The sequence below is a fragment of the Saccostrea cucullata genome, unplaced genomic scaffold, assembly GCF_032062105.1.
Source record: "Saccostrea cucullata isolate Sc308-1 unplaced genomic scaffold, CSIRO_AGI_Scuc_v1 ctg1239, whole genome shotgun sequence".
In the NCBI taxonomy this organism is placed as follows: Eukaryota; Metazoa; Mollusca; class Bivalvia; order Ostreida; family Ostreidae; genus Saccostrea; species Saccostrea cuccullata.
The window spans coordinates 164,086-174,907 of record NW_026923555.1 but is presented as its reverse complement, the minus strand read 5'-3'; the positions used below and the strand labels follow the sequence as shown (position 1 = coordinate 174,907).

The following is a 10,822-nucleotide window of genomic DNA, read 5'->3' as shown; positions in this document are numbered from 1 at the left end:
ACATACATACACAGGAGTATGCTTTTGTATGTTTACACATGTATACATGTATATCCAAGTCTTTCACTAAAAACAAAACAATTATATACTCAAAGAGTTGGAAAATTTGTATGGCTTATAAAAAAATGTCGTGTCTTTTTATATGTAATCTCATTTAATTCCAATTCGCTTTCACACCCTTTTGTCTTTTTTCTCTAGTTTTCTCTAAGATTATTTTTTCCATTCATCAAGAACTTTTGATATTGAGGGAGATGCGGTACTGACAAAAGATTATTATGACCAATTTCAAAAGATTAAGAAAAAAAAAGATAATATTAAGCCAAAAAGTTAATATTATGAAAAAAAAGAATGAATATTCAAATTCTTTTTGCGGAAATAAATGTAACTAAACATGACTGTTCACGAATGGTGTTTTTCGGAAATCCCAATAAAACACAAAAACAGGAAATAACACTTTCAAAGTGAAATCTCACAAAAGTTTAGGAGTATGTTGAAAAAATGTCCATTGCAATTTTTCATTATTGTTATCATTTTCAACATTTTTATATTTGACCTATCTTTCGGGAACAATAACTGCGAAGGGTAATAATTTGTGTGAAACACTAGTGATTTGTATAATCATTATCAAGAAGGCAGAGGTAATTATGGTTGATGTTATGACTTAAATCATATCACATTTATATGTAGTAAACCACATAAATGCTGTGACGGGTTTTTGTGGGACGCAAAAAGGAAGATTTGCTCTGGTGAATACCTTTTACATTTTGAACTAAATTATCATCAGGTAACAAATGGAACTTTTTAAAAGAGCTCCTTGACATTTTATTTAAATACTCTTCAAACCAGTTTCATCACTGAACAATGTAATTTTTGTATGTCAACTTAAATGTTATTACATGTACAACGATTAACAAGATATCTATATTCGTATATATCATATGCCGATTTGATGTGGAAATAAATATGATTAGAAAATATCATAAATGATACTTTGGCATATTTCCCATAGTAGTTGACAAATATATGCTCAAAATTTTCTTCTGTATAAAATAAATGCATGAAAGAGATTTACTGAATGGTTTTTAATCTACTATCTATCACACAACTATCCAGTGCTATTAGTGGGATAAATCTCTTTGGAGGAGAAAAAAGGTTCAAATTAATAAAAGAGCTACGCAATTTACAGCCACTGGATAAAACTGGCGGGTAGATTTCATAATGAAAATAAATGTCAGCAAATGCAAAAAGTATCACTAAAATTAATTTCTCTTTTGAATCCCTCACATGCTTGAACTATAATACTTTTAAAGGTTGTTAGTAAAAAAATTTCAGCTGATCTTTTTTACAGAGTGTAATATAGGTTACTATGGTCCCGCTTGTTCGATACCCTGTCCATTTGGAACTTTTGGAAGAAAGTGCCAGTCATTATGTAAACAAAAGTGCAACAACGATACTTGCAATCATATTCACGGTTGTAAGTTAGAGAACGGTAAATTTTGTAAAATACCGAAATACATTTTTACCCTGCAATTGGTGGAGGTTATATATACTTTGGATGTTTTGTTTTATTTTTTAGACACTACAGGATACTCTACAGAAGGTTTCGTAAAGACTCCAACTATGTCAATCAACTCATTCATGTCTTTTGGTCTTTTGTCGCTTGCTTTATTTTCCACAATGCTTTTTCTCGTTTACATCGGCTTGAAGATCTTTCCAAAACTCAGGAAAGCAGACAGTCCTTCAAAAATTGAAATGTTGGACTTAGAAAATGGTCGAGGTAACACTTGTGAGAAAAAATGAAATCTAGTGCACACACATGCTGAAAAAATATTGTTTGGATTGCATATATTTTTCTAAGTGTGTATGAGAAGAAAAAAAATAAAATTAATGAAAAATGATATTTAAAACACAAAAAGTAATATTCTATCTATCGAAATAAAAAAAATAAAGTGGATATCATTAAACAATATAAAGCATTTCTTGTTATCTTTTAATGTTCAAACGCAATTGGAATACATTTGAAAGCTTTCAGTTTTAGCGTCGTAAAGAGTAAAACAAATGGTTTGAATGTGCGACCCTAGACCCTAAATTTCATTTTTGGATATTTTACATAAATCCGCAATTCCTTTCCATATTAATTTTTTTAAAATAAAAATTACACACAACATTGTAGTGTCAGTTCCATAGATCAATTTATATTTTCGAGGAACTTTGAAATCACTAATTGTTGTGGGGATTCAATTTTCGTTGTTTTCGAGGAATTGAGAGTCTCACGTATTTATGAACATCACAAAGTACACTGTAATAAATTTCATATGCATATTTTCCTCAAACATCGAAAATTTGACCCCACAAAAATATGTGAATTTACAGCAGTGTACAAAAATATTTTTTTTAACAAATGTTTTTAAGTTTTGTGTGATGTAATGGTGTGTAAAACACACAGACTTGCACATAGGCATATTTTTCATGAAGCGCTCTCGGTGTATATTTCTACGAGTTAAAATATACGAAAACGGTTTCCAAATCGATTTCACAGTTTGCTTAGTAGACAAACACAAGCGAATGTAAATATTTATATATAAGAATGCTCACAACTTGCCGATCTAATTTTAGCGGTGTAACCATACATCTATATAGATCAAGGTCATTAGGAAAAGAAGAAAAGAACAATTATCTGTTTATTAGTTTCATTGCTTCATCAATGATAATTTATTAATTCATTAATGACAAATTAAAAATAATTATAAATCTGTCACGAGGTTTTAATTATACAAAATTAGATTTTGACGAATAAAACATGTATTGATTATTTGACATTCCAGAAGGAGGGGAAAGAAGAAAGTATGGTTTTAGCTTTATTGTGCCCTAAAAATGTAATGACATCAAAAAGTTTTGAAACTGGCTTAAATATTAGTTAAATAAATGACTGATAAATCAGGAAAAAATATGGCATGAAGGTTTACCATTCTGCAAATATGACTTCATTAATGTGAAGCATTTCTCTATTTTCAACCGAAAAAGCCTCAAAATTGCACATTTCAAGGGTGATTTTCCTTTAGAAAACAGTGTCTACAGCCGTCGCCCACGTTAATTTTTTTATATTTTGTGCAAAATTCAATAACAAATCACATATCTCAAAATCTTTGTGGGCGATGCCTGTGGACCATGTTATCTGAAAGAAAATTCCATTGAAAATTGGTGTCTTCTGCAACTTTTTAAGAAAATACGGGAAAATGCACATGTTTATGACGTCATAATTAGCATTTAAAAACACATGTGAGAAAAATGACTTGTATGGTTTTTCTGCATTGAATTTCGATTATTTAAAAAGCGTGAGTTTTCAACTTTTACACCAGTTTCATTTTTTTAGAAAAATCACAGGGCAAAATTTGTATGGAAACCATTCCTTCTTCTTAAACAGGAACATTGAAACATAAGCCACGTGATGTATAGTATCTTCACTAAGTTGAAAATATTAATTCATATTTTATTTTTGGCAATATTAGAAAAAAACGATTAGAACATATTATCTAAAAATATATATACTCATTTTTTTCAAATTTTGAAAATTTCTATCTTAAAACATAATATTTTTAATTATAATAATATATTACGTGATATGCATGATTTAATAATCAACGATTCATATTCAGTTAAATAGGTGTGACTGTATTTTTGTAAGTCAACCTCTATTTATTAATTTCAGGGGGAGATAATGAAAGATACATGTTTTGGTATTCCTATCAATGTCTCAATTTTCTTTTCAAATCATAAATAAAAAAAAAACATAGAGGCCGAGATGTTGAACTTGTAAGCGTACGTTTACATGTATTTGTGCATATACTTTGGCGTTCGTTTTCACATGTTTTTTTTTTTAATTTGTCTGTTAAGATTTTTATGAATCGTAACATGTATGTGTACGTAAACACCACGATCGGTTTCTCTGTTCCAACTATTTAGACGTTTTTGACGTCAGTTTGATTGTAGGTAATTAGCAAATCTTGATTAAAATAGATGCTCATGAAACTAAACATCCTAAATAATGTAAAACAATCGCATTTTCACACATATACATGTATTATTATTCTTCACGTACACTTGTATGTACGCGAAAAGGCTATTCTACAAGTTCTAAGAACTTGTAGAAAACTTGTCATCGCTAAAATTGATCCCATAATGCGCGCAGAATTTAGGTAATTACTATACGTACCCGTTCCGGTTCACGTATGAAATCTCAACTGCTAACATATACCTTAAGAATAGGTATTATTTCATACTCAAAGCTACTATCCATTTGAATCGGACGCTATTGTTTTGATGAAAGTCGATGTAGGGAATTTGAAAGCATGGTGAAATTTAAAGCAGAAATACATCATAAGAAGTTATTACACGCATTTCAGTACTTTTGTGTCTGTAATAAAAAAGAAATGTCCTCTAAAGTCCAATACAGTGCACAAAGTCCCAAATTTGCCTTCATGTGCCTGATAGAAAAAAAGTAAATAAAACAAGGACATATTTTACAGCTATAGCGAACTTTACATGAGCAAAATATGTAGAGCAAAATATGTAAAAAAAAAAAAATCAGTTTTACGCCCCTTTAGTCGAAGATTCCGGTGTTTATAGTTTTTGCCCTCTCCGTTCGTCCATCTGTCTGTCGGTCTAAAAATACTTTAAACTTGCATATTCCTTTTGCTTGGGCGGGACTATCGATTCCATATTTCACATTCGTATTCCCTGTGACAAGACATTGCTTTTGGTGCCACAAGTTTGACTTCTTGACTTTGTCTCAAAAAATATCTAAATTTAATCTTCTCCTTAACTTTTGAACAGTTTGTGTTCGGACATTCGTACAAACGTACTTCACATGTGTATATATTGTGACTAGATTTTTCAATTGGTATATATGTTTTTGGCGTTTTTATCTTGACCTTACTGTTTGACCCACTTAAAAAAAACTTTATTTATAGATGTATGTTCTGAACACTTAGGGTTTTCATTTGTATTCCTTGTGAAAAGACCTTAATCTGGATAACAACAATTTTGGGCTTTGTACCGTACCTTGGATCTTAGCTTGTATTCTTCGCCATTAACTGCCTTACGAGCGAGAATCAGTGTTCACAAACACGCATTTTGTTTTAAATAAGAATAATGAAAGTGAAAGTAAATATATATATACTTATTACTTTCCAAAAGTAATACGTAACGTAATTAGTTCTTTGGAGGATCGAATGCGTCTATGTTCATAACTTTAAACTTTGTTTGCTTATAATTAGGACGAGAGAAGAACAATTACAGAGAATTTATGTAATCCAATATAATCATTAGACGCTGTTTTACAACAATATCCTTGTCAAATAGGGCATGAAATGCGAAAACCTTTAAAAGAAACATCACTATTCATCATATCCATACCCGTTTCATGGTGAATTGACTTGCTAAATGCTCAAAAAGGAAATATGTCTGAAGGAATAATGCCCTTTACTCATATATTCAATAGAGCTTCGTTATAAAACTGAACTACTGACCCGACAGTTACTCATAATTTTGAAACAGGCTTATCAAAACTGCTGTATACGTGTATATTTCTAAAAGCAGATGGGAAAAGTTGGTAGACCGAATCAATGTACTTTCATATATGTACCTGTATATATAATAGATATACCCACTACCACCACGAAATCGACTATAACAAAAAAAACCAGCTGGCTTACATGTATAGTTACTTTGCAATAAGTTGATTTTCTAATGGTAAAGGGGAATATTTTTGAAGAATCAAAATATTTCATTATTTATGAAGTCAGGTAATCAATTTAACCATTGTGAGGATTAAATGCTTATTAAAAACAAGGTCGTTTCATGCTTTTAATTCAATGTAGTTAGTTTCTTAGATTTCGGTTATTTTAATGGTTTCCCAACCCTTATTCCAGAGGTAAAAGGGATATAGAAATTCATAAATTTTCCGTTCACCATTTTTTTTAATTCGAATTGTTTGTAACAAATCCAGCACTTACATGAAAAAGATAAAATGTCTTCAAACGTTAATGGAATTTGAAGGTGAAGGACGATGGACAAATAAAAATAGCAAAGGTTATCTAAAAGACTCCCGTTATTTACGGAATGGCCTCTCAATAGAGTAAGCTATTCTTGTGAAAAATAAAAACAAGAAATCTGGCTGTTGATGTTTATTACACACTTTTATAACTCTTTTTCAAAACATTTACGATGACTTTTTATGCTACAATAATAACATATTTAAATGTAAGGCAAATTTATTTATTTTTTTTAATATCTTTTGATAAAGTTTCTTAGTATCTTTATCAAAATTTTATCAAGATATCAAAGATTTTTGGGGCACATGACATTGTTTACAGTAGTGAAAATCTAATGATTGGAACATTTTTATGCCGAAAGAACAATTTATTTTTAAGGATTGAACTCAAAAAAGTAGATTATCAGATAAGGAAAGTTAAGAATAATTTTTTCAGCTTTAAAATGAAACGATATTAAATGAAAATTCAATGAGAAAAGTCCGTTTAGTTAAAAGAAATCGTTAAAAATATGACATTGTAGGATTAGTTCCTCTGCAAAATTGATTAGGGTGGCTCTGCGATTGTTTAGCAAGATAGATGTAATCAACTTTATCTGTACATATACATTCTACTTGCATTCTATTCAATAGCACATATGCCTTATCCAATAAACGTTTCTTACCTCCATCGCCAAAGAGTTCTGCTACGTAATCGTGAAATCAAGTACAATGTATTAGCATTTCGTTTCATCAAAAAGATACATGAAAATAATATATAATCATAGATTTTCTTTAGTTGGAATTTTCGAGGTTTTGTTAAAACAATGGATTTTGGGGGATTTAATTCCATAAGAAAATGAAATGTAGTAATTTATACGTGTAGTATTGGACTATACGTACCTCCAAACAGCGGAAAGTAAACCAAATTTAAGGTAGGACAAAACACTCGTGGATTCTATTTTAACCCATTTCTTAATAAGTACTGGAGGAAAAAAGAATAATATTACTATAATGACAGCAATGAATGATCTCTGAAAGAAAAATAATAAGTTTTGGCATATTTGCGTTATATTTTGTGAAAAAATCAGAGAAACCTATATATTGGTCACATGGGAGCTTACATTTTGGAATGTGTTTATGCTATCTAAGTGCAATAAACTAGCATGTAACAGTCTGTTATAAAATGCAGTGCATCTTTTGTTCCATAAATAAAAGAGAGGTGATATTTGGACACACATAAAAGGAGTCTTTATTCTTTATATATACTACAAAGGTCAAGGTCATATCAAGAGGTCAAAGGTCAAATATTGTGACGTCATCTACTGAATCTTTAAATTTTTTTTGTCATTGATTTTTTTTTATCTCCAAAATATCTGAAACCATCGGTTCAATTTTCTTTATTTTTACACATTTTATTCTAGGACCCATTTGAATCATTCTGTTGATTTTTTGTAAAAATTGAATTATACATTTTCTTTTAAGATAACTTAAACTGTTGGATATTTACATGGGAATTTTTAGTTTCTGACACAATGTATGTTCTATTTTACTTAATATTTTATCCAAATTTTCCAGTATTAATGTGACTTACTGATTTAAAGTAACAAAAAGGTTATCTTTATGAAAAGTTTCACACAAATTTGCGATAGATAAATAGAAAATTCTAAAATAAAGCTCATTCTCAAGTCGAATGTCTGATTTCATAATCTTCTTACAGGGGTCTGATAGGCCATATTTCAGACTATGTGGGCAAAAAACGTGCGGTTAAATTTCTTTTTATATGATATATAAAGAGAGATTTTGTATCCAAGAACAAAATATCAAAGTTTCATAAAAATTGAATTTGAGGAAAAATGTGACTTATCTATTTGGTCCTACCTTAATTCTATATAAGTAATTTCATAGTGTACAGTTTAAAACGATTTATAAAACAGTATATCATGGGGTAAAAGTTATAATTAAACAATAGCATTAAGCAGACTTTATGTTCATTTCTATCACCCAAGGGCTACATTTCACTTTGTAATTCTATTTTTAAGTAGATCCTGCGTCTGTAAAATGAGGTCAAAAATATCAAGATGGCCAGAACCATGAAACAGGTCAAGACAACAAAAGAATGCTTGAAATGAATGAAAAATTATACGTTGACTGAGAACTCCTTTTTTCGATTTTGCAGATAGTAGACGGGATCTGATGATTTTCTTGAACTGCAACGGTACACATCCTGATATTTTAATAGTAGTAACTAATTCCATGAATTCATCAAAAAATGCCGAGCATTTTCTTTCATTTAAATGACGAAAATCAATAATGATTTGCGGCCGTAAAATATTCTGTGCATCTTGTTGAGCAGTTGACTCCCGCATTGTGATTTTACCCTCCAGAAATAAGGTAAAAATTTTCATCTGAACTGTAGACTGACTTGGCTGTATCAGTAGCAGAGAAATATTATTTTGTCTTTCAATTACAATTTTTGTGTTAGAAATATCAACTCTATGCCGTGTTATTTGTAGTTTGTAGTGTGACTCTGAATAATTGAAGCTATTCTGAATATCCTCTTCTTGATCAGATGGGAAATTTTCTGAAAGATAGCATGCATTTGGTATTAGTGACTGTTCTGATTTATAGAAAAAAAAATCTAACTGAAAATATTTTTTTGGCTTTGCATTGATTTATGAATTAGATTTGCTAAGTAAGAAAGAAAAACATATGCTAATCTTCCTGAACACAGCGCTGAAGAGGTCAAACTGGGGATTCAAAATTGCGGATATTCATTGTTTTCTTCCTCGTTATTTAGGCGTCTCCATAGGAGTGAATAATTCTCGAGAGGGACGTTAAACAATATATAATCAATCAACAATCCTCATTATTTCTAAAATTTGTACAAATAGGAGAAATAAATGTGTATGTAAGTAATTTAGAGAATATCCATTCCCCTAAAGTAGAGAGAAGAAAAGTAGAAAATGAAAGGATCTAGGAGGTGGGTCAAAGAGGGTACTTTTAGTCGAGCGGGAGTTATGGTATAAAGAAGATAAGATTTTAGTTTTATTGTGCCCTGAAAATGTAATGATATCAAAAAAGTTTTGCAACTGGCTCAAATATTAGTTAAGCATATATGACGTGATAAATCAGGAAAGATTATGGTATGAAGAATAACCATTCTGCAAATATGACTTAAGTGACACTTTTCTCTATTTTAACTAGAAAAAGCTTCAAAACGGATCTTTTCAAGGGTAATTTTCCATTAGGAAATTGTGTCCACAGAGGTCGCTCACTTTAATTTTTTGATATTCTGTGCAAAAGTAAAAAAAAAATAACATATCTAAAAATCTTTGTGGGAGATGCCTGTGGACATTTGTATAGAAAATTCCATTGAAAACTGGTGTCTTCTACATTTTTTTAAGAAAATGCAGAAAGATACACATGTTTCTGACGTCATAATTAGCATTTAAAACACATGTGAGAAAATGATTTGTACGCAGGGGGAATAAGGAAGCATACAAAATATTCTACCTTGACTAAATGAGTGCAACATTATGACGTCTTAGTAGGCGAGATAACGTCAATTTTAAAACACAAGTTTTCGTAATATTGGTATTTAGAGCTGTTATTTAACTCTAGAAAATGAATAGAAACGTGTAAACATTGTCAAAAATAAAATGCTCTTATTTTGTAATTCAGAATTCTGTCATTTTAATTAAAATCTACCACCGATGACGTCATATGTGTACATTAAGTAACTTGGGAATTGATCATGCCGTGTAAAGAGAATTTGGCTAATACGGCATGTACGAAGACACGTGAAATGGAGTTTAACCGCAAATATTGTTAATATCTTGTGATATTCATATGGAGTTCAGTTAATAAAACAGGTATGCTAATTTATTTTCATCGATTTTATTCTCTTTCGAAGACAGTCAGGTATATATGTATCCCGGTCGGCCTTTCCTCTGTCATTTGTGACAAAATTAATGCAACAGAACAACAATAAGCTGAATATTTCAAAACATAAAACTTGTACGTATTGAAAGTTTGCCTCCTAAAATACTTCGAAAGTGCTGCTAGAATCCCGAGTTAAGCATGGTTTTATGAAAAATCAGGGTTCATATGTAAAAAATTCAAAACATCAGGTAAGGTTTCTTGCGAATGTGTGGAATAATTATTTTACTAATTGGACAGTTGGATTCTAGCAGCACTTTTTAGGCAAAATATTATTTACTCAAAGAAATTATCAATCTCCTGGGTATTGTTGTTCTGTTAGCTTTTAATATTATTAATAGAAGTCACGTGATGCCGTGGTGGTGGTGTACGTCATTGCGTTAGACACTCTTTTATCTTTATGCATCAGATAATAATAGCTTGCGTTTATCAGCGATTTTGGTAAATTATCAAACTTAATTTTCTTTAAAAAAGTCTAAATTTCCCGAAAAATGACTTATATGCTTCCTTAACATACCCGCGTAGGATTTTTCTGCATGGAATTCTGATTTAGAAAGAATGAATTTCCATCTTTTACACCTGTTTTTTTTTTCTTTTAGAAATTCACAGGGCAATATTTGGACGGAAACCATATCTTGTTCTTTAAAGATAGGCCACGGTACTTTTACTCATCAACGTAATTCACTTTACCTGTTTCAGAAAACATTTTGGCGAAAATCCGACTAAAATCGGTCCCGCCGTTTCAAAGATAATCAGCGTTGAACGTCTGCATTTGCACCTGTGAAAACGATCGACAATCCTTGACAATGTCACTTCCGGTTTAAATGCAATCAAGTTAAATGACGTCACAAG

At 30.6% G+C, this 10,822-nt stretch overlaps 1 protein-coding gene across 1 annotated transcript; it reads left to right on the top strand.

Moving 5' to 3' along the window:
* Positions 1–251: 251 nt before the first annotated feature.
* LOC134264310 (uncharacterized) lies at positions 252–1,817 on the top strand. The gene is made up of 4 exons (XM_062746609.1): positions 252–256; positions 688–746; positions 1,349–1,489; positions 1,577–1,817. The coding sequence occupies exons 1-4, from the start codon at positions 252–254 to the stop codon at positions 1,798–1,800; spliced, it is 429 nt and encodes a 142-aa protein (XP_062602593.1). The 3' UTR covers positions 1,801–1,817.
* Positions 1,818–10,822: the final 9,005 nt, after the last annotated feature.

Bases quoted from the DNA above. Each gene is read 5' to 3' on its own strand.
- LOC134264310 (XM_062746609.1), top strand. The intron at 747-1,348 runs GTGAATACCTTT...TCTTTTTTACAG, and splicing joins AAAAAGGAAGATTTGCTCTG to AGTGTAATATAGGTTACTAT. The intron at 1,490-1,576 runs GTAAATTTTGTA...TTTATTTTTTAG, and splicing joins CGGTTGTAAGTTAGAGAACG to ACACTACAGGATACTCTACA.